The following is a 25,397-nucleotide window of genomic DNA, read 5'->3' on the forward strand; positions in this document are numbered from 1 at the left end:
CTCCCCCTTTTTTGCGGGAAATTCCCTTATTCCAGCGCCGTTTCCCGCTGCTATCCCGGATTGTTAGATATCCCGTAGACTGTCCCCGGGACAGGTGAGGCTGCTGATCCCTTATTTTTGAGGCTGCTGATCCCTTATTTTCAAATCTGAAAGTTGACAGCTATGCTCCTGTGCTGGCCATGTAGTCCTTGCAAGGATGAAGGATGACCACGCAAGAAGCCACAGAGCAGGATTCAATTACATTGAAAGCAGGGCCGGATTTTGGTTGGATGAGGCCCTCAGCTACTGAAGGTAATGGGGCCCTTTTTACGTCCAGCTGTCCTTTGTGCACAACAAATTGCCGCTGTTTGTGTTGAATATATGCTACATGGTGTTGTAAACAAAAATTGCCCTTTTCCCTCATGGGGTATCCAAGAGCCCATAGAGTGTCCTTACATAGGTTCCCTATTGGTAGGAGAAAATAACAGAGGCCAACCAGAGAATATTGAGAAGCAAAGCAAAGCTAGTAAGCTTGATCTTTATTGATCTGTTGCAACAGGGTGCTCCCCTCACCCGCAGGAGAGAGGAGGGACCCAGAAAAATGGCATGCAAGGCCTTATAATGACTTTTGAAATTGCCACCCTGTAGATCAAGACCACCCCCAGAAACATCATACATACATCACAGAAGGGGTGTAACCTAAGACCACCACTCAGATACATCACACCTACATCACAGAAAAGGCGGTCTAAAACAGAACATTTGAATGTTGTTTTTTCTCCTGTCCTTATTTATCTCCTGTCTGGCAGGTTACTTGATTGGATTGCCTGGGGAGCCTGGCCATTCTTTTGTAGTGATAAATACTTACCGGTAGTTCCTGGGCCAGGTCACAGGCTCACACCCTATTCAAACACAGACATACCCTTAAGACAGGATTTGTGAAGGAAAAGACAATGGGGAGGCTTTTCCAGTTTGACCTTTCAGAGAAAACATTTGGTCAGTTTAGGAATCAAAATGGCTTCAGGTCGGTCTTCCTGTGCTGATCTATGTACGTGCGGTTATGAAAACTACCATATATCTAAGACCTCAAAATTCCTATCACAATGGTCATTTATGGACCTCATAGGCATCTAAAGCCATTTGCACATTACAAAATACGTATTTTATCAAAGTAATTGTTGAACTGAAATCTATTAAAAAGAAGTACCGTATATTACTAGTGAAATACAATTAAGAAGAAGTATATTACTAGTGAAATAATTATTAATCTCTAACTTAAATTGATTTTTATTCATAACTAACTTAATAATGCAAACACATTGGCATTTAGCAAGAACAAAAGTTCCTTTAGAAACACAATTTACACTCATAACCTAGTCTCTTGAAAGTTGCTATAACATGAAATAATAATAGGTGTAAATATATGATGCAAACTACTAATAATTATAAATAACAGAATGTAGGCACCCTATATATAGAAAGGAGCAAACCAGGGATATTTTAGGGAGCAGGCTAGCTTGTTTTTCATCTTATATTTTGGAATTGTACATCCAGGTTTTTCCCCCTTTAAATCCTTTGGGGGCCCCCAAGAGAGTGGGGCCCTAAGCTAGAGCTTCTTTAGCTTATACATAAATCCAGCACCGATTGAAAGCCCGTGGGGAATTTCCCCCCCTCCGTTGCTAAGGAGCAGTTTCCGCTTTCCGCCTGCGGAAGAGCCTCGCGCAGCAGGCAGACACTTAACTAGTAGCCCCCTTTACCCTTTTCGTAGCTCTACGCCAGCGTGCCTCGGTTGAGAGTCGGGTACGGTATATGTCTCCGGCAAGCGGGCATGCTGGGAACTCGCATGCCGGTTCCCCCCCCCATTGGCTGGAGCCGCGCATGTTTCTCTTTGATTGGCTGGCGCGCGCCTCGCCGCCCCTCCCCGTTTTCTTTTTTGGCGGTTTGAGCTTCAATGGCGGCGCGTTTGGTGGGCGAGGCGGCGGCTGAGGCTGAAAAAGAAGGGCGCCTCTGAGAGGAGCTGAAGGGCTTGGCGAACGAAGGCGGAACCCTTGAGGAAGAGCAGAGCGCTGACGCGGAGGATATACCTGCACGTGAGGAAAGGAAGACACGGGTCAGCCCGGTTCGCCTCGCGGCCATGAGCGCGCAGCAGCTCTCGCCTCCTCCCGCCTGGGAGAAAGAGCACCTCTGGCTCTACCTTCTGGCGCTGGGCTTCGACCCGGAAAAAGCCGCCGCCGGGAGGGTCTCCACGCATCTCGGCCTGGGCGTGTGAGTGGGCCTTTTTTTCCTTTTTTCTTTTAAACTGACCTTTGTTTAATGCTGCGTTTCCCAAATTTGGGTTTCCGGCTGTTTTTTGGACTACAACTCCCATTGTCCTCAGCCTTCCTTGGAGGTTTCTTAAGTAGAGGTTGGGGGCCCCACTTTCTTGGCCTCCCCCCCAAATTTCACTATAGTTTTAATATACTTTTTCTTAATTGCATTTCAGTTCAACAGTGGTATTTCAGTTCCACAGTTACTTTGATAAAATACATATTTTGTGATGTGCAAATGGCTTTAGGTACCTATTAGGTCCATAAATTACCATATAGCACACATTCTTTTATATCTATCTATCTATCTATCTATCTATCTATTATTGGCTTTTTAACATATCATTTTCAACAATTATTAAACATACTTTTATATCTTATACAATTTTTTTGACTTCCATCAATCACATCTGAAAATTTTCCAATCTTTTCCACTTAATTTACATTTCTTACTTTCACTATTACATAAATATAACTAATACCTCTCTTCTTTCTCTTCTTTGCAATATTTCATATGTTCCTCCTTACAAAACTTCTTATAGTCCTACTAGCGTAATTTGTTGATTACAGTTGCTCTTCAAATAATTTGTAAATTTATTTCAATCTTCTGTGAATTTCTGGTCCCACAGGTTTCAAATAATTCTTCCTGTCATTTTATCCAATTCTGCGTAGTCCACTAATTTTGTCTGCCATTCTTCTTTCTTTGGTATTTCTTCTTGCTTCCATTTCTGGGCCAACAATGTTCTTGCCGCTGTTGTTGCATATAAAAACAGTTTAATATTCTGTCTATTAATGTCCTTGACCATATAGCATATATTCAATGCAAGAAACAGCAACAATTTGTTGTTGACAAAGCACAGCTGGACATATAAATGGCCGCATTACCTTCAGGAGCTGAGGGTGTCATTAAACCTAAATCCAGCCCTGTCTGCCAAGAATGCTTTAGCTGAGATTCCTGCATTGCAGGGGGGTTGGGCTGGATGACCTTAGGGGTCCCTTCCCACTCTACAATTCTGTGACTCCGTGATGGGAATTGTACAGTAGTTTGAAAGCAGCTGGAGACCCACTGGTTTAATGGGTGTACATCTCACACAAGTTCCTAGAAGCAACAGCGCTGGTGGGGGTTAAAATGCTATGGGGGTTTATTCGAGTATATTGTTTATGGTAGTGGTTTTTTGAAAAAGATACGGTACCGTCTTAAAAATCAAGTACTCGTGTGCCTTAAGCACACCTCAGGCGGGCAAATGTTGGTAGATGAAGTATTCCCATCACTGCACCTCTCTCCCTTAAAATTAAAAAAGAATGCCCACGTTCATGCAAATTGTATTTACCGACACTAAAATGGATCATGGGAAAGAATTAATAGTGCAGGACTGTGGCCTTGTAGCACTCCTGTAAGTTTTAAATGTGCTATTATAAGAAGGGAAATAAAGCATGGTTGGATGTTAATCCCATTTCTTGCTCCAAAAAACAACAACCTGCTTCTCTATAAATCTTATTTTGTGAGCTGCTATCAGTGCATTGAAGGGCCCTCTAAGGGAGGAAAGGAGGCAATCCTGGTGGGTGCTGAGGTTTGTGCATGGGGCAATTGTTTCCTTTACAAGGACATTTCTGGTTTTCATATTTTTTTTATTTTTTTAGGAACATGTTTGATAAACCGAACAAAGATGCATTTAGTATCGTTGTGCACTTCCTGTTTTCCAACGTAGACCAGTCTCGTTGTAATGAGATTTTCAGGTGAGTGTCATTTCTCTTTAACTTCATTTAAAGGATGCTTTATTACTCAATGGCTTTTTCTTATAGACAAAATTATGAACGGGTCCACAACTTCTGGATGGCTTTACAAGCCAAACTAAAAATTGTGGCCACCAGAATGTAGTTGGTCTCTGCCAGGCAGCGCCTTTTCACCCTTTCCTGCAGAAAAGGGTAACAGGGTGTTTGCCAGTTTGATAGCTGTGTGGCCAAGGGCCCAGCAACTATGCAGCCCACAATTGCTAGTAGCAGCCTTCCTCTGGGGAGAAATTGTACATTGCTATCCCTTTGTGGGACTGCCATATTGCTCCCCATTAAAAGAAAATAGTGTAATATCCAGCCCACAAGTAGTAGAGGTCTAGTCTTGCTGCAGAGGAGATAACCATAATGTTTGTTTCTACTCCTCCTCTGCCCACCAAAAGGATGCATATTGTGCACAAGGCAGGGGGAAGAATTCTTGTGGATGTGATTAATAGAATTAGAGGAATGTGTAGGTACTACTTGTTAATTTAACATCCTTTCCTCCATTTCTTCACATCATTTTTTGAGATTTTAAGCTTACTGCTGCTGCTCTCTCTGTGTGTAGCCTTTGTTTGAGAGGAAAAACTAGCTAACAAGGGACTTGCTGCACATTTTCTGGAGATTATTTAGTTGCAACTCTTCCAAGATCATCTTTGTGGTGTTGAGGTCCCAGGGTGCTGGAAACTGATAGCAATGAGCAATAGAACTCTTTTCCAACTGATGTCATGAATAATATCTTTGTAACAATATAGTATTCAGTGTTTGGAATATACGATTACACAATTTATTACTTATAAAACATAGCAGTGCATTTAACAGTGCAATCTTGCAAATGTCTATTCAGAAGTAAGGGCTTCTATGTTAAATAATACTTGCACTCAGGAAAGTATATAAAAGCAAGAGATCAGTTCACTAAAATAAATTATTCTGAAAGGTCAGATACCTGCTGGGATAAGACTAAGTCATGTGCCAGAATTTTCTGTTCTGACAAGTGAATTAGGTGATAAAAAGCTTTCAAGCTTCACTAATTGTCATGGTTAGCTCAGTTTCAAAAGATGCAGATGGAGGAAGCCAGTCACTTGGTAAGATGATATGTGTTCAGTTATTTATGCTAATGCCAATCTATTGTAGCAAGCAGGAATTCTAGCTTAAACAAGGCTGTGGGCATTCAGAATGGAACTTGATCTCTTTTTATCTGCTTTTTTTGCAGTCATTAAGTTCTAACTATCCACAAAAGCAATGGATTGTGATTTATTTCCAAACGAAACATGTAGATAGGATTTTGGAGACAAAATGACTGGCTGGGTGGGGAAAAAAAAAACCTGAGAAAGCGAGGGAGGAAAGGCTGTGGAATAAATCTCTAGTTAAAAACAGAATTTAAAAAACTCAAGCTATATCAATTTAAGATATATGTTTTTTCCAGATAATATATTAATTGATAAATTCAGGTAATATTATTGTGCTATCATAGTGGAACTAGACTGCACAGCTAGCTAGTAGAAACTAATGCCTGGCCGTTAAGCCAGATATATTTTGTCAACCCCCGCTTAACTATGTGACAAAAGCTGAAGAGAAAGCAGGCCAAATAGACTTCCTAAGGCAGGGAATTTATCAGTCTAGGTGCTGGCACAGCACCCTAGGAGAGGTGCTTGTCTCCTAGCTATTTGTCATTCATCACTGATGGGACCTGGAGATCTTAAGATTAGGCAGATTTATATTGGAGACGATGCTCCTTTTGGTATTTTGGGCCCAAGTCATGTAGTGAGAGACTTGTATGTCAGCTTGTGTTTGGAAGTGAACTGGAAGCCTGTGCAGCAGTTGGAAAGTAGTCAGCGCATGTTCTCTTGGGTGAACACACACCAAAACCCTTTGTTTACATATTCCACATCAGCTGAAGCTTCCAAAAATTCTTCAGAGGTTGTCCATTTGGAACACATTGCTGTAATTGTAACATGCCTCTTCTTGTCTCCATAACTTGCCTATTACTTAGCACAGGGGTAGTCAACAAGGTGCATTCCAGAAGTTTTTGGACTCCACCTCCCATCAGCTTGGCCAGGGTTTGGGGATGATTTAGTACTATCAATGCCAGCCTGAAAATTGACTACAACTGTTGTCTATGCAAACTCTATCCTAGGTGGGATACTTAGGTCTTTGTTAATGCAAATGTGTTTAGAGAACACTGAGCCTTTTGTATTGCTATCTTTTGTGAGAAATATATCTGATTCATTGAACGTTTGTTGAAATTGACTTCTTTCCCTTCCCTGGAAAGATTTTGTTTTCCTCCAACAGATAAAAAGACAGACTCTGAATTCAGGAAACATAGTTACGAATGGCTAAGAAGAATTTCAGTAAGTATCGGTAAGAATGAAAAAGGGGTTCACATATTTGCCCCATAAATATTGGTGGTCTATGAGAATTCCTTTCAGACTTTGTGTTCTGACTCTTTAGGTGTTGAGAGGGAGAGTTCTCTCATGCCCTATTCTCTGCCTCCACCATTTCACCTTTTTCACGCTTTCATCATCTTGCAACAACTCAAGTAGTTCAAGTTGTCAGCAAATGATAGAAACTGTTTGGAAGGAGAGCCAGAAAGGAGTGTGGACGAAGATTCCTCCCTCCAGTACTTGCTCCTTTGGGGAGGTTTCCTTGCCAGCCCCAAAAGTAGCTGGTCAGTTTAAATTGTTGCTGTCCAGGATCAGAACATTGGTACCTCTCTTTAGTTTTTAAACAGGGCATTTAAATATGGCTTTGCAATCCTATGGTTGCAGCACGTGGGATTGAATTTGAAACACCCAGTGCCGACATAAAAGTACATTTGATGAAGTCATGCTGGGTGGGATTCAGCACAGCAGAAGCTATTCCTTCATTTGTTTGGAATATGAATAAACAGGCAGCCCTGTTCAGGGAAGTTTTTAACGTTTGATGCTTTATTGTGTTTTTGGGAGCCCCCAGATGGGCTGAATAATAATAATAGTAACAAAATACCATAGTGATATCCAACCATAATAAAAAACGAAAAGATAACAAATAAAAACAGATAAAACTATTATCAGAGAAAAAATCGGATGTTTTCCATGGGAAAACATTTGGGAAAGCGTGTAAAAATAAAAGTTGTTAGCCTGTGACAAAATGTGTCCAATTTCAGAGCCTGTCTTAACTTCTACAAAAATCCAGTTGTGATGCTACATGGGTCGCTGTAACTAAGCTGTTCCTGTCCAGGAATGGCCATTGTTAGCACAGCAATGATGTCTGGGAATCCCTGCTCGTCCCAGAACAGCTGCTGACGGGGGGAGGCAGGGATGGCACTCTGGTTGTTACTTTAACTGGTTTACAAACGGCAACAACAACATGCAATCGCCAACATAGATCCTGAGGGGCCTCCACCATTCTTACTTGGCTGATCCCCAAAGTAACCATGGGGGCCGGTCGGAGTGATGGAAGGGCTGCTCTCGTTCCACAGGTGCCTCCTTTGAACACTGGGCCGCTTTGAGGGTCTGGACTTCACTGCCCTCTTCCTCTCCTGGCTGGGATTTCTGCATTTCAGAGGCTTGGACTAGATTACCCTTTGGGGTCCCTTCCAACTCTACAAAGCACTCCTAATTACTGAGATCACTACTGTCACTTCCAGTGGCAGTGATGAATCAAGGAGTACTTCTAGACTGTATGCCTGTTCCTTCAGAAAGTACAGCCTCGTTCAGACCAGTGATGGGGTGGGCTACCTCTGTTCTGTCCAGTGCCACATTCCCTGGGGTGGGGAAGTAATCTGTGGACCTTGCATGCCGAGTGGTGGTGGGGCACCTCCCTCCCCCTCTTCTTTTCCCCCTCTCTCTCGGCAGAGGAAGGAAGGTGTATTGTGAGCTGTGGCTCAGGCACAATATTATTTATTAATTTATAAACCACTTAAATGTCATAATGGCTTCTAAGCAGCACACAGCTATAAAATCGATACATACTTAGATCCACAGTAACAAATCCATTGGGGCACTCAACATCCTTAATTAAAACCTACAGTAAAACAATTAAAAATCATAACAAAGGAATACAATCAGAAGTTCGGTATTGGTAGAAGCCTCAGGAAATGGTGAAGCAAAGTATGCTGATTTGTCAAAGCTGCTTGGTATTGTTTTATTTGCCGATTGTATTAGTGCTACAAACAGGTAGTAGCTAAAGCTTAAATCTAAGAGAGAGAGAGTTGTAGGCTGCAGTTCACTTCCTCCGTTCACTTTTTTATCCTTTTAATTCCCCAGGACGAATGTGGAAACAGCTTTCCTCCAGTTGTCGCATCTTTATTCCTTTCTCCCGGTGGGTCTAAGTTCATTCATCTAATGTACTGCTTCGCAAGATATGTCATAATGCAACATGTTAAAGTAGATTCTGCAGGTAAGCAATCATTTCTTGGGAGGCTTTCTATTCCAAACTTTTTTTATATGCACACCACGTGGGAAATAAATTGTAGGACATGTAGTTGATACTGGGTTCAAGGGATCAAAAAACAGAATGGAGGGGGGCCCATGCACAAAAGGCTTGAGAAACTTGCTTCCATTCTTCCATTGTAGGTGCTGACATATCCTATCCAGAAGCAGTGAACTCAAGACCTCCCGACTTGAACATTGCAGTTGCAAAATATCATGTAGCACAAAACAGATTTTTACACGGTCTGCAAAAGGAAGACACTTTGATTCAAGAATTGCAGAAAAAAGCATTGTAAGTAGAGTTTCTATAACATGTAAGTTGTGGCAGTTTGAGTGATCCAAACAACCGTATAGCTGAGATTGAGTTTTCGTTTCTGTGCTGCCTTCCAGCCAAAAGACGCCCTCACAAAGGGTAGCACACAAATACACAATTCAAATAAAAAAATAAGTATGAAACTTACAAAAATGTAAGACAAAATCTTAGCGCTTCAAAAAAGACTAGAAGCCAAATAAATGCATGATCCTGCCAAGAGACATAGGGCAGTCTCTACAAAGATGTCAGGGAGAATAGGAGTAAATCCCTAGGGAGCAGGCCTGTGTAGCTAAAAAAGGCTTCTTGATTCAAACAAACAAACAAACCAACTAAAACTTTTAGGGAGCTGCCATCTTAGAATTGCATATTACTAAAAAAGTAAACACATGAACTATGTGAAGCACATATTGGGGGTTTGGGGCTTAAGGAAAAAATGATGTTTGCTCTTCATCAGCTGCTTTTGGGAGTATTGTACATTTAAGAATCTTTACCTGTAGCTATTGGCTTTTACTTCTTTGTTTGCAGGCATTTTAGTAAGCGAATTAGAGATTTAAAATTTGAAAATGCAGATCTGGACAAGCAACTCCAAAAGTAAGTGTACCCTCTTAGCTTGCTTTCATTTGAAAGTTTCAGTTTAGAGTTTTTTTGCCCTGGTTGTGGTGTCAACACATTTTCATTACAACATAATACCTGGCAGATATGAGAAGTGGGAGAAGGAAGCATTTTGTGTTGACTTGTATGTGATACGCTCTTGTCATGCCTAATGCTCTCAATGGCTACTGATTAGCTGTTAGCAAAAGACACCAGAATATGTGAGTCAGCTTTTGCTGTAGCACAAATTATACCATTGGCTCACACTTTTTGTGTTTTTCACTTTCTGGCTAGAATGGAGAAAGGCCTTAATCCAAGTCAGAACAACACGGCAGAGAGAGTTGAGAAGGTGAGGATATTTGATCATGTAATTCCAACTATCACCATCTGGTGCCCTGCCTCCCAGGACTGTCATTTTACGCGCATGCATATTTCTGCTTTCTCAAAGTATCTCATTTTCTCTCTCATTTCCACCCCCGCTTTCTTTTACTTCCAAAGGTTCGCTGTTTATGGACACAGATAACGGAAACACTTACACGTCTACAAAAAGAAATAGAAGTTGTAGATTCAGTTGTCAAAGGTCATATTGACCAGTACGTATTAGATGGCACAAGTGTTGCTATTAATGTTCCGAGGCCTCTACTTGAAAAAGTTGAAAAGGATATGCACCAAGTAAGTTTCTATGCATCTTTGTTTTTGCGCCACTGTTTCTGTAGAATTGTTTTTTTCTCTTGTCTGGTGTTGTTTCGTTTAGTTGTTTGAAATTCATTGTCCCCTAGTTACTGTGATTAGCAACTTTGTTAAGACAAAATGCAGGGAAAGATCTGCAGTATAGTGAAGATGTAATCAAACTTAAATCAAAGAGCTCTGTTCTAAGAGTTGTACTTCTTGCAAGATCATTCCACCCCTACACTGAGTTGGGCTTACGTGAGCCAGGCTCTCCTTGCAGCTGACTGATCATTGGGTTGGATGAGGTTCCATGCATATATCGGCACCCTTCATCTGTAATAACCAGGGGTGACTAACCCACGGGTCGCATACTACCCCCAAGAGATTCCCCCCCCCATTTAAATTGTTTGCCATGTAAATTTTTAATTTAAGAGAAGTTTACTGATTGCTCCCAAGCATACACTAGCATGATGCCAAAAGTCTTTTGGTGCCCCTTTCTCGGTAGTCTCTTGAAAAATCACAATGAAAAATCGGTGATGCCTTCTTCTTTTATCCTTCAGCCACTCCCCATTTGACTTCCAGGCCCATGGCATAAAGAAACAATCTACAGCCCTGAATCTCAAGCCGCAGGCACTCAGTTATCTCTTAAATCACGGTCTTCACTCCATTTGTCTTGCATGGCTCACTATCCCATTATATTTTGCTCACTTTTCGAAAGAGGAATGGGGTGTTACAACAATGTATTTCTGTATTAATCAGTTCCTGCCCTTGTTTGCAACGTTTTGCAGTTTCATGTAGGGAATGTCTATGAAGAAGGAAAACTAAACGTTTTAACGGTTGTCCACTTACTCAACAAAGCTTTGGAAATACTGATGCATGAGCGCTGGCGCATTGACAAGAATGCACTAAAATTGGATCTTCAGTACATGGAAGGAAAGACCAAATACCAGAATGTTAATTTACAGGGTCTTAAGTCACTGAGGTGAGTTCAGAAGTCTGTGGCTTGCATATCCTACATGCACAGCCGCTTTTCACATACTTGTGGCATGAATAAACTGACTTACTGGCCTGGCTTAGATGTAAGGGTCTGGTAAACCATGATTTCCTGGATCTGGAGCAAACTATGCCCCATCTTCTGTTATCGACCTTAAGTCAATACTTCTATGGTTTATTAAGTCAATTTTCTCATGATATCTGAACCAGGAAACTGCTTTAAGTAATCCCTAAAACCAGGAACATTCCTGTTTTTTTACGATTTGCTTAAATCAGAGTTTTCTGGTTTGGATGCCATGAGGAAAGTGTGGTTTAACAAGCGCTGGAAGTATTCAGAAACGGAATAGAAAAGAGTGGGAAGCATACAAGCACATTATTTGTTTCTGGACTAGTTGATGGATCTGAACTTGGAGTACAAAATTCCTTTCTCCCTGTATGTCTTGGTGTCCAGATTTTATTTTAAACAGAGGACCTGTACTGTTTACCTTCTGATTTTATTAACTTGCAGTTAGCTCATTTCAATTGCCTTTTGGTGAGTATTCTTGCTTTTCAGGTCTATACTAGTAGTCTAGTAACTGTTAACTTTTTAAGACACAAACTTACTTTTGTGAGTATCAAATAGCTTCAGATTTTTGTAAATGAAACTTGTATATTGTGGTCTTGCAGTTTCTTTCTGCTTACTCTAATTATGGTTCACAACTAGACTTTAGCTAAGGCACAGCTGCTGTGTAATTTATAGCAGATACATTCACTTGATATAACTCATTTGTTCATGAAATCTCAGTTTGCTTGAATAAAACACTTTGTAGTAACTATGTTGGTTATTCTTCAATTCTTACAGGCAAAAATTAAAACGTGAAGATTGTGTATCAATAAAGCAGTCTATTTCTAAAAAACAGCAGGAATGGGATTTGAAGTGGGAAAATTGCCTTGGCCAGTCACCTTTTCATTTAATTAAAAATCCGGATCCTGTAAGTATCCTTTTAGGGAGAGTAAAAGGCTTGTGTTGATTTTTAAAAATGTATGTTTTCTGTAGAAAATTAATTGAAACAAATTGCCTTTAAAAATCCCAAAGGCAGTCCCCTTATTGTTATACTAATTGTTTAAGTTGACCAACACACTTTTTGGTAGTGACGCTGGTAAAATCCTCAAGTATTTTGCAATGGTTAATTCTCTTGATTTGAACCTTCTTAAAGAGCCAAACCTATGACCCCTTACTATTGTAAGGTTGTAAGTATAATGTTTTTAGAATGTTGCACTATTTTAGTGATGTTAGCCGCCCTGAGCCCGGCTTTACTTGGGGAGGGCGGGATATAAATAAAATTTATTATTATTATTATTATTATTATTATTATTAAGTTTTCAAATGTTTATTGAAATGGTAAAACTTAAGGGCAGCCTTTTAGATTTTGAAAAGAGGCTGTGTGGTTTTAAAATTTTGTAGGAATTTTAAGTTTTCTGGAATATTGACGATATATTACTCAGAGCTAAAAAATATTGTTTAACATAACTTTTTGAATGTCTTTCTTTTTAAGGCACTTGACTTATTACCAGCCATGTCTCCCCTTTCTTTTTCTCCTGCTACCGAGGAAGCTTATAAAAGCAGTGTCTTCTGCCAGTACCCTGCATCAATTCCAGGTAAATCTCAAGAGCAGCTTTATCAATCCTGCCCTGAGATCCATAGCCTCAGAGCATGGGTAAGGGCTTTCGATGGCAACAGTCGCAGACATGTCTGTCTTCCTCTTTGCATAGTTATACATTTAAAATTATCATCATTAGCCATAATTTATTCATCATCTTGCTAACATGGGCACAATATTTGAGGCATGTAGTATTAGTCATTAGGGCAGGAATCCCAAACTTGGCCCTCCAGATGTTTTGGGACTACAACTCCCATTATCCCTAGCTAACAGGACTAGCGGTCAGGGGTGATGGGAATTGTAGTCCCAAAACATCTGGCGGGCCGAGTTTGGGGATGCCTGCATTAGGGTATTCTAATCTAGTAAATATAACAAATTTGCACTTCTCGAAAAGCCATGATTCTCTTTGTAAAAATGTATTTTTAGATTCTACCAAGAAGAAGAGTTTTCAGAAAACAGAACTTGAGCTTCCTGGCAAAGCATCAAGATGTCAAGGTAGTTCAGATGGGGTAATTGCAGAGAGGTATGGCTTTAATATGTCCTTATGCATCAAAGGGCTGTGTGTGTGTGTGTGTGTGTGTGTGTGTGTTGAATGTGACACAAGTCTGAAAATTGGAGGAGCAGGTATTATACAGGGATGAAGTACTGCTACACATCTCACCTCTTGTTTATAGTTCTGTGACCATCTCATGGAAATGCAATGCGAATCAGTCTTTTCCTTCTGATGCAAATCTAGATTTGAGCTCTAAGGCTAGATGGCTTCACTTACCTGCCGTCTCTTACGTTTCCTTAGTCCCAGGAGGCGCCCAGGTCCAATATGGGGGCAGAGGAGGAACAGCAGAGCTGAATTAATTTATGCTTGGTTTCTCTTGTAATGGGAAGCTACCCTCAAGTGAGGAGGACTCCACTTGCGCTGCTGCTGCTCCTGTCAGGTTTGGGAAGCATCTCTGAAGAATGTTGTCCGTCCCCCCCATTCCCCCCTCGTAAGACATGCATGCTGCTCCCTGAAGTTCTTAGGGTTGAAATATCATTTGAGCTACGCGTGCAACTGATTCTGCACAGGTCAATATTGACCCAGCTATATATGAGGCATACCTTCCAGCTCTTGTAGCCCTTCCTATAAAGGACTATAAATAGTTTATCCAAATAGGGGGAAATACCGTATTTTCCCGTGTATAAGACTTAAGTTATTTTCTTAAAATAATTGTGCTAAAAACTTGGGGTCGTCTTATACATGGATAGTGGAGAGGTGGGACGGGTGATTGGTGGCTGCTGCAAACAGGATATTGCCTGCGGCATTTTTGTGGGTGATTGGTGGGTGCTGCAAGGTCCGCTGGCTACTGGCTTCTGCGGCAATTGGTGCTTGCTTTCGGCGGGTGTGCAGACAATTGGCTGTTGAGTTCCTGCGGGTGAGCGATTTTTGGCAAAACCGCCACCCCAAATGCTCAACAAGTCTGGGCAATCCCCCCCAAAAGATCAACAACTCTGGCCAATCTCCCCCCAGAAAAGCTCAGCAACTCTGGACAATCTCCCCCCATTTTCTCTATTTGAAGAGGAGACGTCTTATACATGGGAAAATACAGTACTTACCATACGTAAAACACTGATTTTACTTGAAGTTCTCTGTGTGGATTGCTACATGGTGTGCAGTTGCGATTTGTGTGCAAGCTGTCTTTAAAAGCATTCTATGAAGCATATATTTCCAGGCACTGAATTCTTTGCGTGTGCATATATTGTTGTTCATGAGATTCACCTTTATACTTCTGGGAGGCTGATACTCAAATAGAGATGAAGCTTTGCTCTAGTTGGCACTAGCTCTCCCTATAATAAAACTGCCTTTTGATGACCGGGACGAATTGAGGGAAATCGTAACGGACAGATACGGGGCATACAGCTTTTGACTGAATGAAGTGCAGAGCATCAACAGTATGCATTTAGTAATATTTTCACCTCTCCTCACCCCCCCCAGGATGGTCGTGCCCTCTTCCAGTCTCGCCACAGCGTCTGAAAATGAAACATGGGTATCTTCGGAAAAGGTAACCTATCTGTTCTTGAAAAGCTGAAGTGTCTACAAGGAGTTACAGAGCTTGGAGTAAAGTCATAATTTGCCTGGTTCTGTCTTTCCCAGCTTGTGGATGGGAGTGATTTCTGCTTTTGGTTGAAGGAGAAGGGAGACAATATAGGCACCAAGAAGTAGTGCTACTCTGGGTGTGAGGCAGCACATAGACTATTTTGTGAGTGTTCCCTGCCTTCCACATGGTGTTGATCGGCTTCAAAAAACGTTATTACTTCATAGAGAGGCCATTGCCTTGAAGAAGCTGAACCTTATCCTAAGATTATTTTACTGGTTTTGACCTTTTAATGGCCTTGAGACCATATATGCCTGCCAGTAGACATGCATGAGAGAGAGGGCCTTTTCAGTGGTGCTCCTGTGCCTAAGGAATTATTTATTCTATGGCCTAATAGATTTATAAATATTTCTAAGCAATTCATTGGGTTTTTAAATAGTTGTCTTGATTTTCATTATTTATTTTATTTTATGTTGTGTACTGTTTTTAGTTCTTTATTAGATTTCTTACCACCCGTCCCAGGGCAGGTTACAACAATAAAATACGTGAAATTTATTAAACAAATGAAACAATTATAATGGGGAAACACAAAAGTGTCAAAACAGTTAAAAACATTTCCATATATAAAATAATTCCATATAATAACAATTAACAATAATTGCCAACTTGGGAGCTATCTTGTGAGGTTATCTACCCTGAAAGAGGGCCTAAAATCTTTAAAATTAAATGTTTAAAATGTGTATATGGTGCAAATGTGGCTTGGTTGCTGCGACATCATAAAATCTTTTACCTTAAAGAAGACCAGCTACACCAAGCTTTTCTGTAGTGACAGCCCAAAACCTGCTTCTTCCTTCTGAATAGGGGAATCCATATAATTTGGGAAACTGCAGCATTGTCTGTTGCAGTTAAATCTGCCATGGTGGTTATGTTGTCAAGAACGACAGTCTGCATCTAAAACCGGTCCTTGAGCATTTGTGCAAATAATTGCATCATTTCAGGGATCGGTTACTGAAACACCCAAGGCAGCAGATCACTCTAGTTATCAACTCTTAAGATATAAAGGAAGAAGTTCAAGACCTGCAAAAACAGCAAAGAAAAAACAAGCTGATACATTCAAAACGCCATCTTCCGTTAAACGAGAAGATCCTCTGAAGAAGGCACAAGAGCAACTGGCGGAACAGGTGAGAGACATCCTTGAATGTGATTCAGCCAGAAAATTGCCACAAGGCAAGCAGCTCTGCTCGGAGGAAAGGTGTTCCCAATTAAGGTTTCCACCCACTTCCCTGCCCCCCCAGTCCCATCACTTCCATCTTGCAACCACCGTGCTTTTTGTGTAGCCACCTTATCTGCTCTACGTGACCTTGGACTGATAGGCTGGACGCTTTCCAGTGAGAGAGAGAGTCTGTTAGCTCTCTCTCTCTCTCTCTCTCTCTCTCTCTCTCTCCCAGTTCTTCTTCACTTTGCTGTTCACCCTCCCAGTTCTTGCCAACTATGCCCCTCTGCAAACCACTGTTTCAAATCTATACTGCTCTACTGCTCCTGGGCAGCTTCAGGATCCTGGTCAGAGGAGGGGGAGGCTCCCACCATTCCTCATCAGAGGTGCAGACCTCAGCCTGGTTTCTTGACACCTAGGAAAGAGTTGGGAAATCTGCTTGCATCTTGAGCAGCTGCTTTAAAAGCTGTTTCATTGGCAGGTGTCTAATGAACTAGTTTTTCTGTCGAAGTTTTACTAATGCTGCTCTAAAGCTCAATGTTAATAGTCCCATAGTTTGTCAAAGCTGGATTCAGAGTCCCATGAGTAGAACCCGGTCCTGTGGAAACCTGTGTTACTTGTATGTTTTTTTTTGTGTGTGTATTTTTTTGCAGATGGCAGATGTAGTAGTATCTAATTCTCCCCAGAGCACTCGAGGAGGAGGACAGGATTTGGAGGACCTGTTTGGCACCCTAATCTCAGATCCCTTCTTAACAAAGAAACAGATTCCACGGACCCCAGAAAATCTGAGTGAGTATCTCTAATATTCCACCCTTTAATTACCTATGGCAGAGGATTCTGCAATGCCAGTTGGTACAAAGTTAAGGTTTTGAGGGAATGTAATTCCTTTGTCTGATGCAGGAATTTTACAAGAAGTCGCGTTCTCTCTTGAACAGGTAGAATAGACACCACAATTAAAGGCATCAGAGAAATCGTTCAATATTTTGGGCAGTCAGTGATGCTTCTGTGCTAGATGGCAACGTTTTCCTCTAGGACTCAAGTGTTGAAGGCAATGGCAGCTGATACCTTTTGACACACAGGTTCTTGCAGATACAGCCTCATCCTTTCTGCCTCTGTCCATTTTTCTTTAAAGGGTCAGGAAGAAGGAAGCAGAAATTGTCCTGGTTGGCTCCCTGGACTAGAAGGCTCCCTTTTTGGTGCTGACTGACTCATTGAGAGGCCAGTAAATTGTTCCCTCTCGTCACTCCAGCTGTTCTTGGGGGAAAGTGTGATGTCCTCTATGTTGGCCTGTATGAATAACCTGCCAAATTGTAATTACATGTGGGAAAGGAGGAGAACAATGATTGGTCAGAGTTCAGTTACGAGCCAGATTAGCAGAAATGCTAATAGTTCCCAAAGAGGGTGATTCTTTCCAACTTTTAACTTTATTCTTCTGCAGCCTAATTCATTTATTGTACAAGACACGCACAGACTATGGTATTACCTTCACTCCCTGAGAATCCATTTTTTGTTTATGAAGAGTAAGTTTCTTTTCCTTATGGCAACAAAACAGGCATTTCCATTCTGTGGGCGATGCCTGGTGAAATATGCCTGGAGGAGGGAAGCCTTTTCACTGATCAGAGGTTGATGCTTCAGCCTATTGTCTTGCTGTTCACATGACTAGCAGAGCAGTTCAAGCTAAGCAAATCTGTTCGGCTCATACAGAACCTGATTTTTAAACGCAGATCAGTCACAGTCTGGCAGTACAAATAGTTTTGCTTCCCTGAACTTTGACATTATATCCACCATTCTTCTAAGGACCTTATACTTAAGTAACTGATGACATTGCATGTGGAAGGAAGCGAGGGAATCCAAACGGTCTGGGCCCAGTATCCTGGAAGGAGCGTCTCCACCCCCATCGTTCAGCTTGGCCACTGAGGTCCAGCGCCAAGGGCCTTCTGGCGGTTCTCTCCCTGTGAAAAGTGAGGTTACAGGGAACCAGGCAGAGGGCCTTCTCGGTAGTGGCGCCCGCCCTGTGGAACGCCCTCCCATCAAATGTCAAGGAAATACAGTGGTATCTCGGGTTACAGACGCTTCAGGTTACATACGTTTCAGGTTACAGACTCCGCTAACCCAGAAGTAGTACCTCGGGTTAAGAACTTTGCTTCAGGATGAGAACAGAAATCGTGCTCCAGCAGCGCGGCGTCAGCAGGAGGCCCCATTAGCTAAAGTGGTGCTTCAGGTTAAGAACAGTTTCAGGTTAAGAATGGACCTCTGGAACGAGTTAAGTACTTAACCCGAGGTACCACTGTAAACAACTATCTGACTTTTAGAAGACATCTGAAGGCAGTCCTGTTTAGGGAAGCTTTTAGTGTTTGATGTTTTATCGTGTTTTTAATACCCTGTTGGAAGCCTCCCAGAGTGGCTGGGGAGGCCTGGCCAGATGAGTGGGGTATAAGTAATAATATATTTATTTATATTTATATTTATATTTATATTTATATTTATATTTATATTAGCTGTCCTAGCTAGTTTTGAAGGTAACATGCTAACTGTGCAATAGAAACACATTGGATAGGAGTATGGTCTCCAGTGCAGTGCTACATTTCACTTATTCTTGATTGAATTTTAGTTGCTGAAATTAGAAGCTCCTGGAAAAAAGCTATCCAGGATGAAGAAGCCTCAAGTGTGGAAAGGAATCATACCGAAGCAATAAAAGACATGCCGGAGGACCGAGTCCCTGCGTCTCGAAACCAAGTAGATTCAAGTATGGCATGCTTTATGTCTTCATGCATGTCTGATACAGCAGAATCTCCATTTCTGGATGCGCGGTCTCCATTTTGTTTCCAGCAGGTGGTTACCGGTTGTAGCGAATTGCTGACCTGTCAAGCAGCTGCTGGGCCAATGGGTGAGATGTTTTGGAAGCAAGGGTTAACATGCGCTGTTCCAGGCAAATGTGAAACAAAAAGTCCAGAACCTGGCCTCAAGACTGAATGTGCAAGTGAGCTGGAGGATGGTCCATGGAATGGCATTGTGGCAGAGACTTTGCCTCCTTATGCGAGCCAGAATTCTTCTATGAGTACAACTGTGTCATGGGATGGTCTTCCGATAGGAAGCTGCTCTGATAGCCAGGAAGTTATCCAACTGGGCATACTTCAAGAAACCCTTCCAGAGGAAGGGGCACTCTTAAGCCTTAATAATAGTTGTAAAGATTTTGAACTGGATGAAGTAAGAGAAGACAGCAACACTTTGCCGGACTGCGTGGCAGGAAGTGCGTGCAAACTGGATTTGCAATCTATTCGAAGGCGCTTGGAAACGTTGAAAAAATCTGCGCTCGAAAACTCGCTGCCTTCTAAAAAACAAATCCCAAGGTGCAGGTCTGAGTTTAGTCTCTCTCCGGCGAGCTTGGAAGCTTGCAATGTTCTTACCCCTTCGGGGAAACCATATGCATCAGATGCAGAACTTGCCGGGAAACCATCGCACACGACTCTACTTGAAAGAAAGATCCTTCTCTCCCCCCTGGGTTCGCTTCCTTCAACGCCACAGAGAGAGCAGTTAGGCTCACAGGATAGGGGAGACCTGTTAAAAGGTTAGTACCTGTTGGATCTTGCAGATGAAAATGTGTTTTATTGCCGTGTTGGGTTGGGTTGGCATTCCTCTGTTTTCAGTGTATGATTTTGGCCACAGTCCTCTTGTTTGCCTACAGGGGAAGCAGTGGTTAGAGCATCTGCTTTGTACGTAGAAGGGGCAGGTTTCTCCCTAATCATCCACAGTTAGGGGTGTCCACACCCGCTCTCTGAAACTCTGAAGAGCTGATGTCAGTCAATGTAGACTCGATAAAAAGCAGCTTCCTATGTTCCCAAGCCCCAGTGAACATGATGGGACTTCTGAAGCAGGCATAGGATTGCTGTGATGGAACACTTTCTAATACTGAGTGGGGCAGAAGCTAAGGAATGCCAGCAAACTGCTAGCACAGTTCTGTAAGGGATAAAATAGCTTGCATTTCTGCTGTGCTCAGATTTGCATTTTCTAGCGCAAGCAGTCATGCCATAGTAGGTACACAAGGGAGCAAGTAGCTGTGTGAAATGGCTTATGAACATGAGACGGGAGCCAAAGAAGCATGCCACTAATTCTGCACATCCAAGGTAGTGTCTAGTTTTGGGGTTTTTTGCCCCACCATTTCCTATGTAGCAAACAGCTTTTTAAACTTTGGGGACTTCCCAGACCAGTTTGTGTTAGAGCAAGAAAGTCTGCTGTCTGTTTTTTATTTCTTTGTTTAATTCTCATTTGTTCCCACTTGCACAACAAGTTCTCTGGATATAGTTTTATTTAACAAAATCCACGTGCTGATTTTTTAAAACAATCTTGTATTCAGAGATCTTGCATGCGTCGTTTGTGCAAGGAAAATGATTTCTCATTTTCTGCCCTTAACATGTGAAACATATTCTCTCAGTTTTGACCATCTTATTCTTAATATTATCTAAATTCTAATAGCCAAAGTGACCATAAAAATCTTCTTTTGCTACTTGGAAGCTTAAAAAGTTTTAACCGAGGGTGCTTTGTAATTGATTTCTACCCCATACATAACAGGGTACATCCTTGGAAGACTTTATGCCTAAAGGACTATTATTTCTAGGCAAGTTTTTAAAAAATAATTGAAAAGTTTTTGAATGGCATATGTGTTTCTTTTTCAGAAATGTAGCATGGAACTGGATGTAAAAGAATCTTCATCTGCAAAGATCTGTAAAGATGAAAACATTCCTTGGTTATATAACAATGCACTAACTTCAGAAACTTAAACATTTCACTTTTACCTAAAGTATTTTTTTTTATTTTTTTTTTTGGTAAACCTCATGCTTTCATTGAGATTTTGGTGTTAAACAATGCAAACTCTGACTTAGTTTGTTGCATAGTCCCCATTATGGTGCTCTTCTGTTTTTACTGATTAAGAGATCCTGAAAAATTGAGGCCATTTGAGACTTTCACAAGCATGGAGTGTTAAGAGACTGAACCAACAAACATTATCTGTGTACACCTTTACATATCATAACTGCATTCTAATCAGATTTTGACAGATCATTTTGCTCTAACCCTTTTCAGCACATGTTCTTAATGAAATGCTCTTGTAAATAATTGGCTAAACCAATTGCCCATTCTTATGTCAACTCTTCCTCCTGTGTGTGAATCTACAGAGGTTTAAGAATAGTCCTCATTACGCAGATGTTTTCATCTTTCTCTTCTGTGTTTTCTCTTAATATTTGCTGTTGCAAGATCCTCCCCCTAAAATAGGTTATGTGCTGTGTATTTAAGAACTAATCTAAAAAACGGAGAGCTTGCTTTGTTAGAACACATTTGCCCAGACATAGCTTGGTCATGTAGACAATGAACTGAATTCTAGTAACTAACGTATTGTCTTAAAACTTTCACTTGTCTTAAAATATTTATTAAAATGAAATAAAAGTTTCACTTTTTGAAAAGCATAATAAACCTCTCTCAATAAAATCTTCTGAATTAAGGGTTTCCCTCCTTCAGCTCTTTGGAAGAATGAAGTAAATTTATTTAAGGCTATGAAAGAGGCCCAACTTGTGTTTTATGCCTGTTCACTTATTTTAGGCTGGATTCAGCTAATGGGTCCTGCCAGCGAAAGCCCAGGTAAGGCCTTCTGCTAGCATAACAGGTCTTTTCAAACTTCTGCAGCCCCCCTCCCCCATTGGTTCTGAGTGGTCCAAAATGCTTTCGCTGGTGGAATAGTCATCTTAGCGCCACATTGAATTCCTCCTAAACATCCCTCCAGCTTTATGGCGGATGGTCTGTTCATGTGACTACTGTGGCTTCTGAGCTGGGAAAGTATTTTTCCAGCAGCAATTTTCTATACTTCATGAACCTTTATTATTAATTTCATTTCTATACCTCTTTATATTTTTAAGAATCTCAAAGCGGTTTGCAGCATATTAAAACATCAATAAAACAATCTGAAGAAAGTCAAATAGAAAACTAAAACATTATCTTAAAGATTTCAAAATAAAATATTACAAAGGAGGTCAACTACAGAATACAAATTTAACACAAAGTTAACAAAACAAAGTTAAAAACAACACATTCCTAAGTGAAGTCAAATGCACATTTAAAACAGCATAATTAACAAGAGAATGAAACTGCGCTTAGGAGCCTCTCTGATCACAGAAGGGGCTTTTGCCCCTAGCATTTAGTAAATTTCCCTCTTGCATGCTGTATTGCAGCATTTGGGTTATGCAGGTCAGGGGAAGTGGACCTGCCAGAATTTTCTCATTTGGAAAAGCCAAATAGTGTCATAGTGAAGTCTTCAAGGTGGAATCTACACACATATAGAAAACGCTTTGAAAATGCTTTTTTTTAAAAGACGTTTTGGAAAAATACTTTTACTTTTGCTTAGCTCACTCTTGCCATCTAGTGTCACATTTGTATATTGCACTTTACAACACATTTAAAACGTTTTATTTGCAGCTGTGTAGCTGAGTCCCAAGTCAGATTTGCTACTTTTTCATATAGCGTGTAAATGTAGAAAAGCCCCTATAAAAGAAACTGCCAGCAAGGGAAGATGTCTTCTTTCATACGTTTCAGCTGCACAGCTTGCTCCCTTGCCTCAAAATATTTTGTTGGGACTTGGTACCTGATAGGATGACACCAAGGATGCTGGCCAAGTAATCCTGATTCAATGTGGAGTGCCATTTAATTTCTGTCTCTGTACTAGATTTAAGGATATTTTGTAAGCCACTGCGATCCTCTTGGGTCTATAAAGCAGGATATACATATTCTCCTTAATACAAAAAGTCTTGTGGCCTGTCTCAGTAACATTTTTATTACAGGAAGTGTTCTAATATCAAACATGTGTATGGATCTGTTTTCAATATTAGTGGGCAGCATGTGGGTTTTGCTCCACTCCACGTTCACAGGTAGTTTTGAAAATGTTGCAGAAAATATGCCCCAAATGCCCACAGGAACAAACAATAGCCATTTAATATTAATGTGTTACTGTGCCTTTGGCATTGATACATTAAGGTTTTCAAAGGACTGATGCGAAGCTCCACATGGAAGGGTAACAGTTCTCAAATAAAAGTATTGTCAAGTAATATTTGCAGTTGTATTAACTAAATTTTGTTTTCCTTTTATAAATATTGAAATGGGGGCCCTTTAGCTTGCATCTCTAAAGCTGGAGTAGTTTAGTGATTCCCAGATTTAAAATGGAGCTGGCTATAAATTAAGCTATGAATTCCTCCTCTGTTTTGTGGTGGGGGCTGTGCTAAGTCCTGCTTTTGGCAGTTTTGCTGCTGCAAGATCCAGGTCTACCTTGGTGACTTCACAAAGGATCTCCAAGTGACCACCCCAAGAGGATATTATGAGTCCCCTGTCCTTTGCAGAGCAGGCCTGGATTTAGTAGAGGCTTGAACAGCAGCAAGTTTAGGGGGAAAGAGAATTTGTGCTGCTCTAGGAAAGCTGACTAGCTGAGATGTGCAGAATACTTTATTCCTTTGTGACCTGCTGCAGTGAGATGAGGAAGAGCTAGCCTGCAGGTTGCACCCCAGAAGAAACAGGACTGCAGCAGCCATGGCTTCTCGAGCGGTTTCACGTCTCTCCCAACCATGCATTTGCGAGATTTGCGACTGCGGGTATGTATATGCCATGTGCTGGCTTGCGCAATCATAGATCAAGATACACACCTCCATCCCCATTCACGGTTAAGTAGCTTTCGCAGAGCTGTTACGGACAGACAGAATCTCTCCTCGCTGTGTTGTGGTCCATGGTCCCGTGGCCAAGGATGTCTACGAGTTGATTTTCAGAACGGCCACGTGACTTTTAATGCCTTGACATAGTTCCATCCTTATTTCAGACAGTGTGATATATCAGTATATCATTATGTTTAGCTGGTGATATGCTGCGATGTTGAAAACCAGCTATTGCCCAGCCCTACTGGGTGGCTAGTAGTAGCTGGCCTGACCTAGAAGTTTTGGGGGAAGTGTTGCTGGTAGGGATCTGGGTGGTCATTCTTTGCAATCGATAGTTTCTTCTGCTTGGTATGAATTCACATTGCAAAACACATCAGGTCTTGGTTTTGCCCATTTTGTTCCAATGTGAATTGACTTGGAACATCCAAAACATGTTTGCATCCATAAACCACCTTGCTTAGGGCAGCTGTTGGTCGTCTAGTAGGACTTTTCTGAACTGCATCAGGTATACTTTCCTGCAATGGTAACCATCTCTATATGTTTTCTGGATATGCATTAGGACAGTATGTGTATAAACCAGTAGTGCAGCTTGATCACCGGGAACCTCAGATTTCGTGATTGCAGAGGAAAACCTTTAACTATGAAGTGCCCATGGCAACTTTCTGATATCACTGGCTCTAAGCCCATGTGTTTTCATGGCTGTCCAGTCATTGGTTTCAACCTTGCAGTACTCCTTTTTTAATTCTACACCTCTGATGCAGTCCAGACATTGCATAAAGTCAGCATACTGACATTGGGTGACAGTTTTCTTGAGCCTCTGTGGGTCGTGACCTGGATGCTCCTGCCTGTGCGAGAGGTTGCTTCAATCTCCACATCTGGAGCAATGTGTGTGGGCCCACAGCTGGGGAACTCGATGTGTTTGGTGGATTTGGCACAGAGCAGAAACACACACATCGCCCACTGTTAGTACATCTGTGTCTCCTTTATTTTGGGTACATTAACACTTTTCCTAGCTTTCCACATCTGTTGCTGTTTTTCCATGGCACTGACAGTGGTTTCAGATATATTTACAAAAGGAGTCGCGCTGGTGCTGAATTTGGTCCGCGTTTGCCTTAATCTCTCATTTATGGATACACTGGCTGCTCAGCTGTCTCTTTCCAAAGTGTCTACATTTCAGTGGTTAGCGCCACGGACGCCATGCAGAGATGTCTGTGAGAAGCTGGTTTTTCAGCACAGCCAGCAGCAAAATAATGTTATTCCACAATTATTTGTATTTGCGGTGTGAAACTCTGTTTGCTTGACACAATTCAGCACAGTCCATCCTTTCCAGCTTGAAACAGGATTAAGTGTTGACAGTCTCCTCCAACCCATAATAAGAAAAGAATGAAGGGGTTGAGTCTATAGATGAGGACAATAACTCACTGGAAGACCCAGAAGTGGGAACTTGTTTAAGAAGTATCTTTAAATGTTGGAATCTAGACTCACAATATTGTGCTGTAGTAGATATATATAGATTTGTGTGGTGGTGAGTTCTCATATTCCTAGCAGATTTATCTGAATTCTTAACATTCCACCGCACTTGTGTGATCAAGGATCTGAACCCAGGGTAGATCAGAGCAGGCTTGATTCTCAATGTCTGGGGTTAGATGAGTCAGTAAACAGATGTACCCCACAGACTTCCCCACCTCTTAGGAATGAAAAGATAAAGGTAAAGGACCCATGGATGGTTAAGTCCAGTCAATGGTGACTATGGGATTGTG

General features: G+C 41.4%; 3 protein-coding genes across 4 annotated transcripts in view; 2 read left to right on the plus strand and 1 right to left on the minus strand.

Annotated features, from left to right (window-relative positions):
• Nucleotides 1-25,397, minus strand: part of LOC308466786 (SOSS complex subunit C-like) — a 76,975-nt gene that overhangs the window by 9,217 nt on the left and 42,361 nt on the right. The window lies entirely within an intron of this gene.
• On the plus strand, nucleotides 1,895-21,436 carry HAUS6 (HAUS augmin like complex subunit 6). Of its 2 annotated transcripts, none has more exons than XM_080987774.1 (17): nucleotides 1,895-2,244; nucleotides 3,927-4,022; nucleotides 6,328-6,406; nucleotides 8,303-8,435; nucleotides 8,612-8,759; nucleotides 9,306-9,371; nucleotides 9,666-9,720; nucleotides 9,870-10,043; nucleotides 10,829-11,022; nucleotides 11,875-12,004; nucleotides 12,569-12,671; nucleotides 13,100-13,196; nucleotides 14,643-14,709; nucleotides 15,741-15,923; nucleotides 16,609-16,744; nucleotides 18,567-19,523; nucleotides 20,629-21,436. In XM_080987774.1, the coding sequence occupies exons 1-17, from the start codon at nucleotides 2,114-2,116 to the stop codon at nucleotides 20,634-20,636; spliced, it is 2,757 nt and encodes a 918-aa protein (XP_080843900.1). In that variant the 5' UTR covers nucleotides 1,895-2,113; the 3' UTR covers nucleotides 20,637-21,436. The 2 variants fall into 2 exon arrangements, with proteins under 2 accessions (XP_080843900.1, XP_080843901.1); XM_080987775.1 differs by having other exon boundaries at nucleotides 2,105-2,244; nucleotides 6,348-6,406.
• SAXO1 (stabilizer of axonemal microtubules 1) overlaps nucleotides 23,200-25,397 on the plus strand; it is a 33,524-nt gene continuing 31,326 nt past the window's right edge. The window contains exon 1 of the mRNA XM_080987864.1: nucleotides 23,200-23,580. Within this exon, the coding sequence (XP_080843990.1) occupies nucleotides 23,519-23,580 (62 nt within the window). The 5' untranslated portion in view covers nucleotides 23,200-23,518. The remainder of the gene's footprint in view (nucleotides 23,581-25,397) is intronic.

Source organism: Podarcis pityusensis, assembly GCF_964106645.2.
Source record: "Podarcis pityusensis genome assembly, chromosome: 17".
Lineage (NCBI taxonomy): Eukaryota > Metazoa > Chordata > Lepidosauria > Squamata > Lacertidae > Podarcis > Podarcis pityusensis.

What these genes read in the sequence shown, in the direction of transcription:
- HAUS6 (XM_080987774.1), top strand. Translation starts at nt 2,114, where the DNA reads ATGAGCGCGCAGCAGCTCTCGCCTCCTCCCGCCTGGGAGAAAGAGCAC. An exon ending in CGGCAGAGAGAGTTGAGAAG is followed by an intron (nt 9,721 to 9,869) that starts GTGAGGATATTT and finishes TTACTTCCAAAG; the next exon opens with GTTCGCTGTTTATGGACACA. An exon ending in CATGGGTATCTTCGGAAAAG is followed by an intron (nt 14,710 to 15,740) that starts GTAACCTATCTG and finishes GCATCATTTCAG; the next exon opens with GGATCGGTTACTGAAACACC.